Below are 21,993 nucleotides of genomic sequence, written 5' to 3'. Positions count from 1 at the left end.
TATTACATATGTGTACATTTGTAATATATCTATTATACATATAGTTATATATGTATATTCATATATAATTCATAATAAGTACATAACAATAAATAAGTCATATAAACATTAATATGGAATGTGATGGCATGAGAAAAACGTTTAACAAATTCACTGAGATGTGGCTGTGTTTATGGAAAAAGCAGTCACTGTTTTCTCCAAATAATAATGGCTATCCTTTTTAAGAGAAAAAAATAATATGACCGATTATCATATATAAGACTGCACTTGCTTAATTAAAAGAAAATATGAAAAATAAACTTAAGGCACACTTCATTTACAGGTATTCAGTAGACATATAAAATAAGACAGAAAAAAAACAGAACTATTGCATGGGCTGTAACAGGTATTCATTATATATTTTAAAGCTGCTTTCTGCAGTTAAGTCTCTATTCTGGATAACAGCATTATTTATTTTACTATTTCCAGCATTTCACTCAAGTACTAGGCTCTTAATTTTTATCTTATAGCCTATATCTATCAGAATAAAGAACTTGGTATTTGGCAAAAAAATACATCAAAGAATACTCTTTGTGAAGTTTTCTTTTTTTAGTTAAGTCGGATGATATCTTATTAACATTCCTATTAATTACAACAAATAGAAAAGGTGGCAATCCAGAATATGCTTTTGGCTTAACCATTGCCTCACAGTTAGAGTTATTCTATTATAATACTCTTGATTATTGATTTTTTTTGATAGCACTCATCATGCTAAACAAGTATATTCCTGGATAATATCATTCTCATTTTGCATTTCAACTTATCTAGTTTAAATACTTAACAAAATGCCCCAATTACGCAATATCCATCTTTCGTAGAGTTAAAATGTGGTAATCGGTCCTACGGGTAGGATATACTATTGGGATAGTGGCAGATTCAGCATGACTTTGCCTGGTGGGTTAAAATAGAAATTTCACTACAGGTGCTCTCTCTCTCTCTCTCTCTCTTTTTTTCCTTATATCTCCTCCAAGATTTACTTTAAGAATTAAATGTGATTTTAAAATATTATTTTATATGCAGCAATCCCTACAATTCATTATTTTAAAATTAATATAAAAACTTCAGCAATATTTTCTAAAGTAAGACAAATTTCATAGAACACAACCACCAAATTCAGTAATTATTATTATAAGTAAATCAAAATTACAGAGTAACTTGAGCATTGCTATTTTTTTCTTTTTTTGAATATAAAGAATTTATGTATTGTTTGGAAGAAAATACCCAAATGGTTGTCACTGTATGACTGATTAGGTTTGGAAATTTAATCTAAAAATTTAAAGTAAACAAGGATATCAAATAAAACTTGAAATTTTGTCAACTTTTTCTTTTTAAATGTATTTTAAGACTCCCATTTCTTATTCTTGGTGCCATTATCCTAAGTAAAGTCTCACATTCCCTTACACCTGAAATATTGCAAAATTATTCTAACTTTTTCATTGTTTTTAATCTCTTCCAATCTCTTTTGTGTCAGTCAGGTTTCCTGTAGTAAACAGAAAATACATTTTTAAATGATAATTTAAAAGATTTTAATAAATGAATTATTTACAGAGGTGTGGGCATGGTCAATGGACTGATGATGGATTGTTTTTTCCTACATCTGTTATTAGAACTTGGTGACAGCTATAGCTAAGGGGAAGGAACCACACAACAAGAACAGTGATCATTCAGTGGAGGAGCTCAGCCACTGCCAAACCACTGTGGTTGGGCCTGAGGGAAAGGAAATAAATAAATATTCCAACATCTTCCTCCAACCACCATCCAATCTCCTGTCAACCCCATGGGTACAATTCAACCTGAAGTCAGAAGATGACAGAGCCTGAGTGATGCAGTCCACAGAAGACTGCATTCTAGCATTTAGATCATGGCAAAGAAGTAAAGGTAGGATGACCTAGAACTCCATTCAGTCAATATTTCCAATTTTTTAAACTCTCACCTATCTCTTCTCTAATCAAAAATCATCAATGACACCCATTCTGTAGGCAGGTGCAAACATTTGAGCTTGACGAAAACACTGTCTTCAAAAGAGAGGATCAAGATGCTCAGCAATCCTCTATTCTGAGAGACCCTGATACTAACCATTTTTCTTAACATCCTTCTAGAAAAATCATGTACAACAAGCTATGTAGAGAAGTTGGGGCATAAATCAGTGGAGCAGAGCATGAAAACAAAAAAAAAAAAATGGAAGAAATGAAACAAAGAAAAACAAATAGCATCGAAAAAATAAGGTGAGATTAAAGGAAGGCTGCAGAAAGAATATAGGCTGATAAACACATGATAAAATTAGATGATGGAAGAAAATGGTTTAACGTGCCAAAAAAAGTGGGAGATGCAAAGCAGTAGTCAGTAAGTGGGTGGATAATGATTTTTAGTTTATGAAGAACGACAGAGAAAAGTGGGTGGGAAATTGGCCCCAGTATACTAATTTCCGGACAATGACTGCTGAGACAGTAGCTGTAGCTACAAACACCCCATCAAAAAGAATGTGCTTTATATAACCTTAAGGCCAAGAACATTTATTCTTTGTCAGTAATTATGCATCCCCTTCAGTGTTATTGATTGTAGAGTCCTTTTTTTAATAAGTATTTCCTCAAAACCATCTATAAAAAGATATAAAATATTTCATTTAATATTTGCCTCCATGAACATTTTCCCTGCCTACTCTTTAATGCAAACCTGCTTAATGGTAATAGTATTATAAATAAAATTTCAGGCAAATGGATCCAAAGTCCATTGTTCAAAGTGAATAAAGGCATTAAGAAATGGCAAGAACACTAAGGATATCCAACATTTCCAAATACCATGATAGAATTTCAGATTTATTTTTTCCAGTATAAACATAATCTTTCAAAAAGTTCATCCATCAGTGAAACCTTAAATGGGATAAGAAATAAGTTTCTTCTATTCAGTATATGCCATAGTGAAGAGCAGATTTGAGCTGCTACTACCTGGGAATCTATTATATGAGACTGTCTTTTAAATACTGACACTGAGCAAATGTCCAAACAATAGTTATATGTCCCCCCTTAATGTATTAGTTTATACTGGGACACTTAAATGTATAACTTTTTGAAACAAATGTAATGTATGATGGCAAATATAGAAATTAATGCTATACTTAAAGTTCTTCTTTAAAGCCATTTGTAAGAGGCTAAAGGCATCCTTTGTCCATCCTTTTCTGTATTTTTTGCCTTTTTTTCTCCACCTTGTCACTTCAAATAATATGTACTCTCTATATAGATTAAGAATATGTGGTTTAATATAATTCAACCACTTCCTGGTCTCACCTACACATTTTTAAAGTTATTCATAGTAGAGGTCAAATATGGCCATTTCAATATTTAACATCTGAAAAGAGTATTTCTGTTAATGAATGTGAGAATTTATAAAACAGACAATGTGAATCGTCGTACATTTATTTTGAAAACTAGACTATGCCTATATGTATTAGCTCTTGACCAGGACACTGCTCTCCGGTCTCTAAACAAAGCAACAGAGTTTTTCTGCTGGTGATACAAACCTTCATAGACATTTGGCAATGTGTTTTCAGAGCCGATGACCAATACTAAATACAGGAGTTATGGTATTCCACACACACATGCATTAGGAATGTGTTTGAGAGTCCTAATGATAGGTGGAGCCTTAAAAAAAAAAAAAAAAAAGTACTTTGCCTTTGGGACAGATATCAACAGGGCCATTTACATGAATTTAGTATCTGGTCTTCCCACATTCCTACAATTATAAATATGGTTCTAGAATAAAAACAGAGAAGAGTGTAATATGTTTCAAGCATTTTAAAACATTCTAGGTAGTCCTAAGAATAACTAGGAGTCGGTGAGGGAATTGATAGAACAGTCTTCTGTCCCAGTTCCAATCTCAGCTAAATTCCTCTAAGAAATATTAGAAAATCCCTGATTAAATAGAAGCCCCATTCTTTGGATAAAAACATTGAACCATACTGTGGCAAAACAACATGCTTAAATTAGAGAGCAACCTGGACCAAAGCCAGATCTACTGATCCCCAGTACCCCTCTGCCTCCAATTTAAGATGGGTCAGATTGTTGAAAGTGGCTGAAAACTCATGCTAGGGTAATACTTAAAATTTCCCATTTAAAAAAGCATGTGGATCATATGTGGCATTTGCAAAATAATAATCTATTTAAGCATATACACAATTTAATGTAACATGTCCTATTAAAGGAACAAAACTGAAAGACATGATTGACACTGAAATTCTAAGACTTTTTAGAAATGGGAGTTAATTTCAATTTATTTTACTGTTTCAGGAACATTTCTATAGTAACTGAATTGTATTTTGCTCCCTCCCATTAACTTTTATTGTATTGTAAACAGCACATCAACACTGTTGGCATAAAATAGCCTGTGAAGTTCTACTGTTCGTAATGGACTGTGAATGATAGGGATTTTTTTCTTTTTTTCAAAAGTACTGAAATGAAATATCCTACCAAGAAAGAAACACTCTAGAATATTGTAAAGTCAGGGGGTGGTGTTTATTAGATTCCTTCCCTTTTTTGGTGAGTTTCAGTGTATATTTAAATATTCTAAAGACCCAAATGCAAGAGCTCCTGAGTTTCAAAATAGATGAGTGCAACATGCTCCCTTTGTCTTTTTCAATGTGTTTCCCCTTCAGAACAAAACCTGTCGTATATATATTTATGCTATTTCACCAGCAGCATGCTGAGATCTGGATTCCTTTTCCAACATTAATTAGATGATCACTGCATGGGTTATGATTTGGATTTTTAAATCCAAACAGAAAACTGCCCCCTCACGACACAAACTGGATTCCCAGAGCAGTAAACAAACAATTGAGGCAGACTACGGTATTGACACTTCAATGTGAGGACCTTCAGGTCTAGGAGTATAGAAACAAATGAAGAGCCATTGTCAATGTAATTGCATGAAATTTTAAACAATTTGTCCACAAACTAAAAGACAGTTCAGTGATAAACTGTAGTTTGGAATCATACCCAATGATTACTCTTCAGAGAAATTAGCAGTTATGAGTATATATTTTTCCAGCATGCTGGATAAAATATGTACATGACCAACTGATTTAACACAAGGTTAAATCATTCAGGGAAAAAGGAGAGTATTCTGAAAAAAAAATACTAGAAAAACCTGTTTATTCTAGATAAATTATCAGGTATTCTGAAATGCTTTTTAGGGAAAGATACAATGGAGGTTGTTTAATCATATCCTTAGAATTCCTCTTATGCTGACCCTTTTGTTAAAATTAATGTACCTCTCATCAAAACAGAGCTTTTCAAGAAGAATCTCTAAGTCATGCTTAGTTTGGTACTTTTTAAACTCCTTTTAAAAATGTACAAATATATGTGGAACTATTAAGTCATCAAAATAATGTTATTTTTTCCCAGCTAAGTGGATGATAATACAAAACATTCACTTAGTATTTGCAACTGAATCACCAATATTTCTGTTATTTTAAGCTTACGGATGCATCTCTCCTATTTTCTTTTCTTTTTTTCTTACCAAATAACTTTTGAATGTAATAATTTATCTCCATCCCCACAGCTCTAATCACTTCAAATATTTTCTCCTAAAATATTTTAACAGTCTCTAAAGTAGTTACTCTTCTAGGGTCTTTCATTTTCCATGCTGTTGTCAAGTCTAATGATAGCACTCTGTCAACTAAACACCATCAGTGGCTCCCTATGACCTAAAGGATAAATTCAAAATTACTTAGCATATAAGACCTGTCACAATCTGGCCGATATTTGCCCTTTTTCATCTAGTGACATTATCTCCCTCTTATACAACTTCCAATCATAGCCAAATTGTGTAAACTCCATGCTGTTTCGAGACTCTATTACATCTTTGCACATGCTGTTCCCTCTGTGTGAAGAATCCTCTATACATTTCCCCATATGGAGAACTTGTACTAAATCTCTCAGATTTCTCAAAGATTCCCTTACTTCAGCAAGTATATTCCTCTAACCCCTATCTAATTTACGTTTTTACTTGTATATCAGTTTGTTGTTTTGGTTTTTTTTTTACCATTAACTTCTAAGTCCTTTAAAAACACAACCTTGGTCATCTTTGTAACTTGAGAGCCTAGCATAAGGCAAGGCATTGAAAGAGACATCGGTAAGTGTTTGTTGAATGAATACATGAATGAATGAATGGGCAGATCTAAAGGGAAGAAATCAGAGAAACTTAAAAAAAATGAACTAATGAAAATTTGATTTAAAATAAACTGTTTGACTCAGTCATCCAGTAGCATGTATCATATTCTATGGCATCATTATAGTAAATCATATTATTATAAAATTATTATAGTAAAAACCAGAAGAATGATATACACAGGCATTCGGAAGAGGTTCACATGGCTAAGATTGCATGTAGATGCTCCAAAACTGGCAAATCGACTGTTTATTTGTTTATTTAATTTTGCAATGTGGTGTTTAGACTAGGTAGGAAGATGGTTTGGGGTAGAGGAGGTAGCAGAGAAAGATGGATGGAAATTCTTAAGCAAACTCTAAGTCACATGCACCTTGGAGGCAATCTGACCTCTTGTTTAGGGCATAGAATTCTGAATTTTTAGAAGTTCTTAGGCTGGATCAGTAACAATAAATTAATGCTTCATTTATGAAGTTACTGCATGGTTAAATCCCAGTATGTTTGGAAGGGAAAAAAAAAAAACTGTCAGGGTTTATTTTTCCCCATTATTAAGGTTTGGCTTATCAAAAAGAGCCATAATTCTGAAACTTCTCAGATACCTTTCATGTTCTCCAATTACTTTGTCATGAATGGCATAGCCCACTCTTTTGTTAAGTTTTGGTTTTACTTTCAACCAGCAGAATAAAAAAGAACAATAACACCAGTCTGGTTAACAGAAAAAAAGAAATCAGTGACCAAACTAATGCAAAACTTATCATTAATGTCAAAGTCTCATTTTCCACCTCCACATATGTAATTAAGAGACGACAGCATTCTCTATGTCTTTATGGGGAAAGTATGAGAAGTAGAAAATGGTACTCCTCTTCACAAACAAGGCAAATCTCCCTGCTCAGCAGGGAGCCTGCTTCTCCCTCTGCCTCTGCTGCCCCTGCTTGTGCTCGCTCTCTCTCTGGCAAATAAATAAAATCTTAAACAACAACAACAACAACAACAACAAACCCATGGCAAATGAATGGCTCTCTTCTCATTGGCTGTGGAACTGACATAATTTAGGCTGCCTACAATTAGTAGCTCATTAGTAACTACTAGGTAATTGTTGGCTTGCATTCAGATATTGGCAGATGCCTGATAAGACACTTAATGAATTTTTCATTAGTCTTTCTGAGAAAGCCTTCAGGAGAAAAAATACTTCTGATGGCAGCAGCTCTTTTGGTTTCTTTTGCTTCCCCCTTGAGCCTCCGAGTATTTTCAAAATCAAATTTTAAAATATTAATGACATCATACCTAGGTTATCTTCCAGCCAAATATTTTACTCTAATAAATTTAGTGCTATTTCTCCCTGCTCTGTATGTCCCTCTCCCCAAAGTCACCACCAGTACTGGTGCAAGACACTTCATTTATACAAATTTATTTTTGTATTAAGTTTTCAAAGCATTAGTCACAGTTATCTGACATAATTTCTAAATAATGAATAGGGAATGGAAACAATAGTTTCTAATAGACAACATTTTTAACTACAATTTGTGTTCAAACACAAAGTCTCGAGTGAAAATAGGCAAATATTTGATGCTGCAAATATATTTTTAATATTCATTTATCTAACCAAAAATGGTTTAAATTCTATTGTACAGTGAAAGTTTTTGGCGGAAAGTAATGTATTCACAACAACCTAGCACTTTATATAGATGCTAAAAATAGATGGGTTCATAGTTACATGGGGAAAATACTGACTGCCACAATAAAACTTTCAATTATATCATCTAAGAATGTTGCTGAACATTTCATTATTGATTCTTCGGAGAAGATATAATTGCTGAATGCTAAGTGTGATTTTGATTTGTCAACATTACTTTTCCTTTAATTAAAATCCTAAAGTCATCTTTAAATAATTCTTCACTCAAATTGCATCCTGATGAGTTTCTTTATCTCTATAATTGGATTGCCAACACCTAAATAAGTGACTCCTCCAACTGCATGTTCTTGCCCTGAAATGAGCACCTCTAAAAGCTTTCTGCCAGCAATTTTAGTTAGAATGATCTATTTGTTTAAATATCAGCTGAGGGGGACTTAGGCAAAATCATTACGTGGTGTGACTTCAGTGACTTTGATCTCCTTCATTTTTATTTATCTATTTATTTTTTAAGGCAATGGCTTCATCCTTCTCAGGACTCCACACTGGCACACTTTTGCATGGCCTTACCTCACAGTGAGATTATTGATAATCCTCTCTTATCCTCTCCCCCGTTTTCCTCCTGCCAGGGTTTTGTTCTAAGCTTACTGCCAGGGAAGAAAGCAGCCTGAGAAGCTGAACCAGGCTACTGTGTGGGCTTTCTTTGGGACCTCTCTGTGAAACTTGTGCTATTTTACTATTTGAAGATAAAAACACCTATTAACAAAGGTGACATTAGGTCAATAAGGATCAATATAAAAAAAAATCATTTATCTTCATTCTAGGAAAAATCTTATCTTTACACATCTGAAATATTTTGAGTGTTCACTGGAATCATTTGTGGTTTCCTTTATATCCCTGTCATCTCCAGCTGCACCCCATTCTCCTTCGGCATGTCCTTCTCCATTGCTTTTTTGAAATCCCTCATCCTCAGCTCTTCTCCTCTCAGACTTCTCCCTCCTCCCTAATTGTAGTGTCACTTCCCTCATATCCAATTGCTTCATTCATTTGTTTTATATTTAGAGTTTTTTAATCTACTCAGAGTTATAAAAAATAGAAAATTAAAGTATCTGTAGAATTTTACATTTGTTGATATTCAAATAATCTCCTGAATGTTACCGTAATTTGAAAGCTGTTTTCCATGTTTACTTTGGTGGCCACTGTTGATTAGATAACAATAAATTTAATCATGTGTGCAGTATAATTGATAATTTTTGAATACTATTACGTCACTGTCTTTAAAGAACTGTACTTTTACTTAGCATTTTTTTATTTTTTATTTTTTTAAAGATTTTATTTATTTATTTGACAGAGAAAGACACAGCAAGAGAGGGAACACAAGCAGGGGGAGTGGGAGAGGGAGAAGCAGGCTTCCTGCTGAGCATGGAGCCCGATGTGGGGCTCGATTCCAGGACCCTGGGATCATGACCTGAGCCGAAGGCAGACGCTTAACGGCTAAGCCACCCAGGCACTCCACTTAGTATTTGTTTTTTAAATAAGCCCTACCAGTGCAATAATAACCTTATGTTTATAAGCATGTAACCTTCTGTTTCAATTCAGTTAGGATGTAACTAAGAAAAACATTGTTCAATTACCATAAAAACTATTTAGAAACATACAATTAGAGAAAATAATGTGAAAATGATTTTTATACATGATTACAGAAGTTCTGAATAAATATGCCTAATTCTTATTTACCAATATTGTTATAAAGGAGTATAATAGTGTAATCTTAAATTATAAAATGTATTTGAGAGAAATTATATATGACGAATACATATAAGGGTGTACATAATTTCTTTTTTTAAGCATGTGCATATTTTCTAAATGAATAATTTATGCACTGTTAAAATACTGAGTCATTGGTGCTGCTGGACCAACCTTTGTGTCTATGAGATCCATCCATGTTGCTAAATTCAATGTGATTTTCATCAGCCCAGTAGAGTCTATGGTTGACATAATCTATTGTTAGTGCCATGGGTCTAGAAATCTTGGTTTCTATGACAACACTCTGATTGGTTCCATCCATTCCAACACGTCCAATGTGAGGATACTCACAGCAGTCAATCCAATACAAATACCTAGGAAAGAAAATCAATAGCCATTTGTTTACACTCAGGGAGTGAAACATCACACAATATTTCACTTATTTACTCAGCTATTCCCCAAATTAATTCATTGTATCTCTCTGAATTATAACTTCTAAGAAGCATATTTTAAATGCAAGCTTTTCTTATGATTTTTATTAAACATACAGCACACTTTGAAATATCCATATAATTTTAAATATGTTTCCTTTAGCACACAAACCCATATATAGAACATATATTATTTCTACAAGCATTCACAAATTACAGATCCCTAAAACTAACAGAGGCAAACCTTCAAGCTGCATCTGTAATGTTGGAGGAATAAAACTATCGACATATATATATTTTTTCTTTTGGGTTCATTACCAATGAAAATTTCAAAATGGGGGCGCCTGGGTGGCTCAGTTGGTTAAGCAACTGCCTTTGGCTCAGGTCATGATCCTGGAGTCCCGGGATCGAGTCCCGCATCGGACTCCCTGCTCGGCGGGGAGTCTGCTTCTCCCTCTGATCCTCCCCCTCTCATGCTCTCTGTCTCCCATTCTCTCTTTCAGATAAATAAAAAATCTTTAAAAAAAAAAAAAAAAGAAAATTTCAAAATGATTCATGGAGGAGTACATTATATTTGCCTGAATCTGCATTGTTCAACGTGGTAGCCTTTAGCCAACTGTGACTCTTAACATTTAAATTAATTAAAATCATATAAAATTAAGTGAACTGGATTGTTCCTCAGTCATACTAGCCACATTTCAAGTACCCAATAACCATATGTCACTTGGCTACCATATCCAACAGCATAGATACAGAGTACTTCCATCACCACAGAAAGTTCTATTGGACGGTACTGATTTCAATTATGTTATTAGAAGTTCTAGAGTAAGGTATTTCAGACAGTAGTTAAAAAAAAACAATAAAAGGAAGAAAGTTATATTGGTACTAAAACTAACTGAGTTAAACATAAATATTGCGCCCTGGTAAAATATAAATAATGTATAAGTGACAGAAATTACTGAGATATTTCTATTTAATTAAACCATTTATTTTTTTCTCATAGTAGAAAAAGTCACTTTATCTTGTTGAATATGTTTATTTCTCTATATAATTCAAGATTTGAATTAGAGGATCGTTAATGTCCTTTTCACAGTCCAACACTAAAACTGAAACTTATGAACCCAATTTGTTTCCCCAGATCCATTCTTTTCTTTTTAGTAAGTATAAAATCACTGGCAATTAGTTCTTCATAGTTGGAAGATGTGTAATTAAAATAATATGGTATGAAGATTATTCTATATGGTTTATAACTGGCACATTTGGTTTAAAATCAAAATGTTCCTTAAAGAAAAATTTTCCTCATACATTCTGACAGTGATAATTATGTTTAGACATTTTAATCACACACTATAAGAGAAATAAAAGATTTGAGGAAAACCATTTATCAAATACTGGGCTAACATAAATAATCATTGTAAGAAATATGTGCATTTTTGTGTTGACAATCATTTTTTGGGGTTCTGCAACAAAGGCAGGGGATAGCAGATTATAAAGATTTTTTTTTCAAAGATTTTATTTATTTATTTGAGAGAGACAATGAGATAGAGAGAGCATGAGAGGGGATAGGGTCCGAGGGAGAAGCAGACTCCCTGCCGAGCAGGAAGCCCGATGCGGGACTCGATCCCAGGACTCCAGGATCATGACCTGAGCCGAAGGCAGTCGCTTAACCAACTGAGCCACCCAGGCGCCCCTCTAAAGATATTTTTAAAAGTTCTTTACTAGCCAAAATATCATTGAGTCCTAATTAAGCATGGCACTTAAAGTAAGAAATATGTATCTGATAAGGTTTAAACAAAAGGTAGACTATTGCAAGCAGAGATTCAAAGAGAGCTCTGAGAGTGAGAATTTAAAAACAAATTTGAGTCTGGAAATACAACAGTCAAGTTTGCATAGAGCAATATTGGACTTGCTATCCAGTGCTTATGTATATCTATGGTAGTTCTGAGCAAATTTAAAAATTTCACATCAGCATATAATAATAGATACCAAGCCTTTTAGAAATTGATTAAATGTACTGTTTCTTTAAATCCTGAATTATTTTAAGTTATTTAAATCTTGAATTATTATATTTTTATTTTGAAAGCAAACATATGTCAACAAAATACATCTAGAAAAACACAATCTATTCCTTTCTAGTAAATTTATGGGGGTGCATCTTGCTGTCTATACTAGAGATAATGGCAGTATAGATAAAAAGGAAGAAAATGAATCAGAAAGAAGTAAGAATGCAAAGATAGTTTATCTCACTGAAATCAGAACATTCCTCCTTGGCTTACTGTCTCTGAATCTTGGGAACACTAACATAGCAATGTTTTCCCCTAATAGCTGATATCATATATATGCTAGCTTCTCTCACACGGGTCAGATATGACCAAATATATTTGGGCTTCTATACAACCACAACGTTTTTGACAAGTGAATATAAACAAATAAAAATTTAAAGTAGTATTTCAATAACATTCTGTACCATTACAAAGTATATGTCCAATTTGGCTTAGTTAGAGGTAGTATTCATATTTCTATACATGCACTTGCACTTGCAATTCAAACATCCCAAAAGTAAAAAAAAAAAGTTTTCTCCATCAAATGTTATCAATAAAATATTGCAAATTATTGGATGTGAATAATAATGTTTCTGGAGTCATTAAGTAAATTATGAATTCCAAATGGTCTGACATCCATATAACAGTAATTTAAAATTTTTATCTATAATCTGAACTTTTTTTTTTGGCTGGTCCTATCACCATCTTGAGCCAAGATATCAAGAACAGGAAGAGCATATTTCATGGAGTCTGACATCTGTTACATCATTCCAGAAAGCTCACTAAGAGTTTTGAAATCCTGTCCCTGCCATACAAGCTCTCCTTAAAAAAAGGCACAAATATACTTCTCCCAATTACTCCCCACCATTAAAAAATGTGTCACTTCAGCTCTAGTTGCAGTATTTACAGTTCCACATTTTCACTTCTGCACTTCCATGAATCACTGGAAGAGATCATTCCTCTTCAATTACATAGATCTTTTCATATAGACATAATTCACTTTGCCTCTCCATTCTCCACAAATTCTTCCCTGACCACATTTTTCCAGAGAGGTTTCAAGATTAAACATATTTGAGAAATGCTTTCTTTAACAAAATAAGCATCATCTTTTTTTTTATTATTATTGTAAAAGCCTTTAATATGCTTTAATATGACACGGTGTTTCTCTCAGAGGGAGGTATGCTGTCCTTTTATCACATAATCTTGGGTGATAGCATTTATTTTCCTAGGATAGTTCCTAGGAAACACACTTTGGGAAACTGTGCTTTAGCTCTTTCTGGTCTACAGAATTACTTTTCTTTATTGCATGTGTAACTGAACAACACATATGTTGTGAACAGAGGAACCCAAAAGCACTAATGATGTAGATTCTCAGGCCTCATAATCAAAGAACCTACCTTGATTCACTCAGCTGGTATAACAACTCTAATAAGCCCCAGAGCCATTCTTAAGTAGATTGAGAACCATATTTTGAAACAATAATTTTTTGAGGCCATATACCAGATACTACTTAGAACAGGGAACACAGAGGTAAACAGATATGATTTTTTCCTTTAAAGATCTCTCAGTGAATGCAATAGAGGTGGATGTAAAACAAATGAAAAAAAAAAGTATTATGATAAAACTACTTTACTACGGAGGCACAAAAGAAGAAATGATAATTTTACTAGATGGAAGAAAGCGTGAAAGAAATATTGTGCTCACTAATAGTTCTTTCAACATAAATCTTATCTTCATAGCTACCTTATAAAGGTAAGAATAATCCTTATCTCCTTCAGATTTTACAACAGAATATAATTTAATTGAAGATTTTAATGTGTAACAGGTCATAAAGATCATGTGGCCTAAGACCTTCATTTTACTGATAAACTGAGACCATATAAGATTATGTGTGTTGTCATAATCTATTATGATAGTGATACAGTTGGAACAAGGGCTCAGGTCTCTAGATTTATAGACTACCTTTTTCTTTAAGCCGCACTATGTAGAGCCTTAAGGAAATGAGCTCTAGAAACAGATTAATCAGGTTCAAATTTCGGGTCCACCTATAACTAGCTGTGTGAATCTGGCCAGTTAGCTTCTTTGAGCCTGTGTTTACTCACATGTTGAAAGAATAATAATAGTTCCTCCTCATAAGATCACCATGAGGATTAAATGATAGAATATAGGGAACAAATTTAGAACGTTGATAAACATGGAGTAAGAGTTTAGCAAATATCAGCTATTACTTTTTATCTGTACTAGATGTAATACACATTTCATATATATGTGTACACTCCCTCTCTCTATATATTGGTTTAATAATATCCACTTAATAGGTGACCTGTTACATCTGGATTGTGTGTATAGTATTATATAATTTGTCTGGATTTTTTTTTCAGATTTTATTTATTTATTTGACAGAGAGAGAGAGAGTGAGCACAAGCAGGGGGAGTGGCAGAGGGAGAAGTAGGCCTCCCGCTGAGAAGGGAGCCTGATGCGGGGCTTGATCCCAGGACCCCAGGATCATGACCTGAGCCGAAGGCAGACGCTTAACCAACTGAGCCACCCAGGCATCCCTAATTTGTCTGGATTTTGTGTTTTATTACATGATTTGTCTATTTAAGTACTCATCAACCAAAAGAATATTATGAAAATATTCTATTGCTTTGAAGAAAAGTATAGTTTAACTCTTTTCAGGTATGAATGAATTTTCATAGACACCAGATTTCTCTCTCCTTATGGGTACCCACATTTTGATGGCTAAATTTAATTTCCTTTTCCATATTTAAGCCCCATTACCATACATTTTTTCCAAATTTTTCAATAAGTCTGTACCAGACATCCTGGTAATTTTAACATCTGAAATTCAACTTCTTAAAAACTACCTAAGTACAAAATTTGCTGTAAATAATTAAAGCTGAAAAATGAAAACTTCAGTGAAAATGTCAAAAGCAGAGTTCTAAATTTCATCCATATAATATGTAATGTTTACCTAAGATCACATCTGAAAAACTTCAGCTCCGAATAATATCTATTCTGTAAGTTATAACAAAGTGTGAACATAGAAAACAATATTTACTGTAACCATAACAATAGGCTTCTGTGGTTCCTGAGAATGTCTTTTATAGTTTAGTATAATATACTATATTTCTTTAAAAAAATTAAAATAGAAATCTGCTCTCAGTTTTTACTATTTTTTTTTCTGAATTCAGGAAATATACTCAGCGACATTTCTCCCAACGGCAATTATTTCTGATTTTGAATTATAAATAAATTTTTCATATTCATTTCCTATATGTTTTTGACTAAGTATGGGAATATAGGTTTAAAAATTGATAGAAAAAGGATTTTTTACATGACTGTTTATTTTAATAAAATATTTCTATTTTCCCACAGAAATCAGAAACTGAGTTTTCATTCCTGGTATGCCTTTCATTCCCTCACAACAAAAGTTCCCTTATGACTTTTCTCCTTGAAACATGCAGGTTATTTACATACTGATGTATTGGTTTGGGCGATGATGCAGGTACAATGTCCCTGTAACTATAACCCCATTTGCTGTGTACATCCAGTTGCCCATTTATTATTTCCTTTTGCAGTGAAGTTAACAATCCCTGTGTTCGGCACAACCAGTGATCAAGACACGGCCTTTTTGCTAAAGAACTTACTTTCTAGATGGAGAGAAAGACATTTACACCAATAATAGTCATATGTACACCTGAAACTAATCTAATGTTTTATGTCACCTCGAAAAATAAAAATTTAAAAAAATTAAAAAGTCATGTAATGATGTGTGTTCAATATATGGGGACTTCTTAGGCACAGCTGGGGAATGTTTCACAGAAGAAGTGATATCTTCTGCTGTTGTTGGAAAAATGGGAAGTTGTTGCAACTAGAGGAAAATCAGAAGGGCATTCTAGGAAGAAAGAATGACATAAGGAAAATACAGAAATATAAAATTTGTCTCTTTCAAATTTATTTGCATTATCATTATCCATATTGGCAATAATGGATACAGATACTGAGCTTTATATGAGTCCTTCAATATACTTTCATTAAAATATATTTATAATTCAAAATCGCACCTAGTATTATTTTCTTGCGGTATTGTTAACATACTATTAGAAAAGGAATCCAAACAAAAATATTCTTAATAATAAGCCATGCTTGTAATGATTTTGTTTCCAAAAAAACTCATATCTACATTTAAAATTTTGTAAAAAGGCTATTAAAATGGAAGAAACTATAGTTTTATCTTTATGTTTGTTTTCTTATTCCTGTTTGTATAGCTCTTGAAAAACATGCTCATGATCCGAGATCATTTTGTTACTGAAAATTCTAATGTGATATAATAGGAAAAGTATGACCAAAGCTTGAAAATTGGGTTAAATCCCCAACTTAATATCTTACTACATAAATGATCCTGAGAAAATTACTTGGCCATTTTGAGGCTGAATGTTCTTTCTGTACTTTAAGGATAATAGTGAAAAAAATAGTATCTTTGTCACAGACTCGGAAAACAGTACAAGCAACTAAAGTGATAAAATTCAGACACAGTTTTCAAATACATGGAATTCTAGAGAAGCGGTTAGTTATCTTCATTATCATTATTATAACATGGGAACTCCAATCCCAATAGGTTTACAAACTGATCATCTCCCTTTCTTATCTCTGCCCCTTTCCTGTATTCCTCATATTCTAGGGAAACATTCCTCTATTTACCTGTTTGCCTGAGCCAGAAGTCTTAATAAGGTTTGGTTTGCTGTTGTTATTGTTGTGGTGTGTTGCATTTTTATCCCTACGTTATTTTTTGTTCTGCAAAGAAGTCTGGCATCAAAGATTCACAAATGTGTATACTTAAATTGTTCCAATCATGAGTTCTTTCAATTCCTTGAATATGCCGTGCTCTTCTACACATCTTTGCTTTCCCACAGAGCTTGTTCCTTTTGCCTGAAATACCTCCTGCTCTGAAGAGCACTGCATCACCTGGCTAATTCTTACTCTACCAGTCTTGTCCAGGAAGCTGACTCTGATTCTAGTTGAGATAGAAACATTTTCTATTTTCCTTTTTATTTCTTTTTTTTCTTTTTTTGACTTTTTTTATTATGTTAATCACCATACATTACATCATTAGTTTTTAATGTAGTGTTCCATGATTCATTGTGTATAACACCCAGTGCTCCATACAGAACGTGCCCTCCTTAATACCCATCACCAGGCTAACCCATCCCCCCACCCCCCTCCCCTCTAGAACCCAGTTTGTTTTTCAGAGTCCATAGTCTCTCATGGTCATCTTCCCATCCAACACCCCCCCTTCATTCTTCCCCTCCTGCTATCTTCTACTTCTTCCTTTTTTTTTTTTTTTTAGCATATATGTATTATTTGTTTCAGAGGTACAGGTCTGTGATTCAATAGTCTTACACAATTCACAGTGCTCACCGTAGCACATACCCTCCCCATGTCTATCACCCAGCCACCCCATTCCTCCCACCCCCACCACTCCAACAACCTTCAGTTTGTTTCCTAAGATTAAGAATTCCTCATATCAGTGAGGTCATATGATACGTGTCTTCCTCTGATTGACTTCTACTTTAATAAGTTATTGCATTGTATTGTAATTATTTACTCATCTGCCTACCCACTGAACTGTGAAATACCTAGAGATTGGACTGTGCCTTTTATTTTTATGCTCCTACCTAGAACAGTGACTGATAGACACTAAACGCTAAAGAAATACGAGCTGAATAAATGAATAATTTTCTATTAACCAGTCATAGCACACATTTACTTTATTGTCTCTCATAATGGTCTTTTGTTATGTGATTACTTGAAATAACATATTAATCATCCAAAAAAAGATAAAATTATGCTCAGTCTGGCTTTAACATTATATTTTCTATTCTACTTTAAAATGCATAGATATATACATATATATATTCTGCATAAACGGCAATTTTTATAAACATTGATGCAAATAATATTAACTGCCCAAAACTTATGATAAATTAGAACAGTATTTCCCAAACTAAACCAGATAACAGAATGATTAGGATAATTGAATCTCAGCTGAATTTAAATGTAACAGACAGGAAGATGATCAGTCTACTTGTATCTTCTTTACCATTCTTAGTAACCACCATATGAAATTGATACTGTGACAACTGGGATACTATTATTAAAAGACAGAAAGGACCTCTAAGCTACCTCCTAAAAGTTTAGCTGCTTCATTATATTAGTCCAGTGATCTTTATCCTCCTTTAAACAAACCCTTGCCTTATCCCTCACTAAATATCAGGACAGAAATCACACTCCTTAAGGAAATGGGGGGTCAGTCATATTGGCAAATTCAAAACTTAAGTAAACTGCAATGTTAATCTGATGTGGAAGGATTCAAGGACATTTTTATCACATAATCTTATAATTTAAGATGATTTTTTAAAGCAGGATTAAACAATATTATAAACAGTCATGGAATTTTCACCCTGAAGCTCATCTCATAAAAACTAAAATCCAGGTTGCCCTATTGTCTCACTCTGGGGAACAAAAAAAAACATGTACAAAAAGGTGTCATTAAATTTTATCTGCTAAAATAGGTGGCTTTAATTGTTACATAAAAAGATCCAATTTTTATCTGTTTTTTTGGGTTATAATATGGCAGATCTATATCATAAAATATTATTCAAAATTAAAATCAAGGGAGTCTTTCATAACATTTACAATAATTTAGTACTTCACTATTTTAACTGACACTTTTGATGGATGGGTTTATATTAATGATAACTTAAGGCTGCTTTCAGTTTACAGGGTAATAATAACTATAACCCAGGAGAAATAAAACTTAAAGTTAGACTCAGCTGTGTTCACTAGGCAAGGACACAGTTTTTGTTTTATAACTAGTAAATTTCACAAGACTATTATGATCTATAGGTAACGTTTGTCTGTTTAGTACAAAGCATCCTGAAGAGTATAAAATGAGAAGCTAAGCCAGCCATATTGGGTTTCAAAGAAAAGGACAATGGTTTGAACACACTAAAATAAGTATCTTCTGATAAAATACTGAAGGAATTAAAATATTCACATTCTTATGAATGCATGATGATAATAGTCAAACTTAGTACATCTGGCCGTTATTTCCTGAAACATATTAAAAACAAACTCTCTGGTAACTCTGTTTCAATTAAAATGGAATTGACACTCTTTTGAATCTTTTGTTACTATGGGAAAGAAAATACTTTAAAAGGTAACAAAATGGTTACATAATTATATGAACATATAAAAGTTAAAAGTTGCACATTACCTTGGAAACAGAAAAGTATTTATAGTACAAGTCTTCTCCTATTAGATACTGCTTTTACCCGAAGTAATGTTTAAAATTAAGCTATAAAATATACAGTGATATGATCACATTGCCAATTATAAACATAAGGGACCAAAAAAACAGATACAACATATTAGCAAGAAGCAAAGTCTAACTGTTGTATATGATAAGATAAAAGCAGTGATTTCATGAAATATATTTAGTGAAATTAATTTATACAGCAGAAAATTTAGAGCACTGCTGTTATTATAATACTTGTTACTGTGAATGTGTCTTATTTTAAAAAATCAAATTTTCTCTAAATTTGTTATTTTAACAAGCATGTTGAGTAGGTTGAACTTCTACAGAGATCATTTTGGAGTATGCAATCATGCTAAATTATACTGAAAAAAAAAAGAAAGAAAGGCATGCCTCTCTACCAAAACAACATAATTAAAAGTTAATGGTAACGGTCATAATCTATAGAACTTTAGCAGCCATATATCTGACTTTGACACCTAAGCACTGACACCTTATTGTGTGTTCTTCCCTCATCTGGAATTTCCAGGCTGCTGTCCTTAATCCTTACCATGACTTGTTCTCCTTTCTTACAACGAAATGCAACAAAACACAGCTCCAATATGAATCTTTCTCAATATTTCCACTTTGCTATCCCTTTGGAATGCATGGATAATGCACCTTGTTATTTATTATCCATGGATACTACTTATGTCTCTTGCCCTAAAGTGATAGGGGGATTACATCATCCGTATTTGTGACCCACCACAATCGCTACCTTTCCTCCAAGATTTAAAGGCATTAAAATTAGAGAAATCTGTACATTTTATTTATTTCCTCTACATTTATAGATTAGTTAGAAAAACAGTTGCACTTAAAACTTTCAAAAATACTTGCTGCAAAATCTCTTTTTTTTTTAAAGATTTTATTTATTTATTTGAGACAGAGAGAATGAGAGAGAGAGAGAGCACATGAGAGGGGGGAGGGTCAGAGGGAGAAGCAGGCTCCCCGCCGAGCAGGGAGCCCAATGTGGGACTCGATCCCGGGACTCCAGGATCATGACCTGAGCCGAAGGCAGTCGCTTAACCAACTGAGCCACCCAGGCGCCCACAAAATCTCATCATTTTAAACGTTTTTCTTTTTCACCGTGATAGTCACATTTCTATTTTTGACTTCCCAATAAGAATGTCTACACATTACACTTTATATTGGTTTTCATGTTAAAACCTACAGAATGGGAATTACCACACTGAATATAATCCACAGTTTCAATCTCTAATTTAAGATTTTCAATGTTTGTTACAAACCCAGCTCGAGGATCCAAAGACAGGTCCCGGGGGAACTTCAGCCTTTTGCTAACAAGTATAGTAGGGTATAAGCCACTGAGTTTGGATACTTCAATGATCCTTTTTTCTGTGTCAGACCAATAGAGGTTTTTTCCAATCCAATCGACAGCAAGTGCATTGGGGACAGCTGTGTTATGCACTACCTAACAAAATAAGAATTTAAAAAGTTAACAGTATAAATACCTAGTTTAAGAACTCAGCAATTGCTTCTTGATTTTTTACAGAGATTATAGAATTCTACTTAAACATTAGAAATGGAATCTAGATAAGCATAAAACATAGAACAAATCTATCCTAATAAAATTACTTGTTTGTGATGTGAGAAATTACCACATCTGTAATCAGGTCCCTAAAAATGACATATGGGCTTAAGAAGTAAACACCAAAACAAAAAGCTGTTGGGCAGCTACAAAGTTGTTGATGGCATTTTTGTTATAGCTTACCTGTCTTCTAAAAATTGGGGGCAGAAATTCTATCACACACAAAAACACACAGAATTATTGATATTATTTATCTTTAACAGGTTTTGGGGGAGATAGCATTCTCCACTCTCCCAGCTGCTCTTGCCCTATTTAAATTATCTACTACAACAAGAGAAAAAAATACAAGTGAGAACATACATTATTTTATCTAACCAAAGGAAGTGAAATTCACACAACTCCTGCACTTGATTCTAACCCATGTCAATATCAGCTATAATAAGGATATAAACACTTTATGTACAAATATGAAGCATATAAAATAACCAAAGATTCTATATGACTGCTATTTCTGAGTTCTCAGTGCTTTGAGGATTATGTGAAAGGAGAAACTGAAACTTGGGGCTGTATAGAACCCAATAGTTAGAGACAAGAAAACAATAATGAGAGTTTATAGTTATCCTTTCCCTAATGTTATCAATAGTAAAGATACCATATATATATGACTATATGAGCATTTTCAGCAACTAATAGTATCAATCTACTGTATTGAATTGCAAGATACATTTTTTTCTTTCTCCTAACTTCCACTTTTAAAAAGTTGGCATGGCTGACAATTTATGTGAAAATCAGTGAATTAGTGATCTCAATAGAAATATGATTCATTTTGTCACCCTATGTTATGACATGATTTAAAGTAGTAACAGGCTAGTAGTCCCAAGGTGGTAGATAATTAATCCTTTAAAAATATTAAAATATATTCAAAAATATAAAAGTAACCAAAAATTTAAATGTCTTGTAAAAAAAAAATGACCAAGTTTGGTAATGCTACTTTTATAGTTTTTATATAAATAGCCAAAGAATTAAAAAAGACAGAATTCATC

At 33.2% G+C, this 21,993-nt stretch overlaps 1 protein-coding gene across 1 annotated transcript in view; it reads right to left on the bottom strand.

Annotated features, from left to right (window-relative positions):
* The window catches only part of LRP1B (LDL receptor related protein 1B), a 1,834,834-nt gene that overhangs the window by 213,550 nt on the left and 1,599,291 nt on the right, over positions 1 to 21,993 (bottom strand). Inside the window, exons 59-60 of the mRNA XM_035008121.1 lie at positions 20,652 to 20,833; positions 9,749 to 9,948 (exon numbers count right to left, since the gene is read on the bottom strand). Coding sequence (XP_034864012.1) covers positions 9,749 to 9,948; positions 20,652 to 20,833 — 382 coding nt within the window. The remainder of the gene's footprint in view (positions 1 to 9,748; positions 9,949 to 20,651; positions 20,834 to 21,993) is intronic.

The sequence above is a fragment of the Mirounga leonina genome, unplaced genomic scaffold, assembly GCF_011800145.1.
Source record: "Mirounga leonina isolate KUSES-001 unplaced genomic scaffold, KU_Mleo_1.0 Mir_151, whole genome shotgun sequence".
NCBI classification, from domain to species: domain Eukaryota; kingdom Metazoa; phylum Chordata; class Mammalia; order Carnivora; family Phocidae; genus Mirounga; species Mirounga leonina.
The sequence above is the reverse complement of the archived record's forward strand: the minus strand, read 5'-3'. Positions and strand labels throughout refer to the sequence as shown.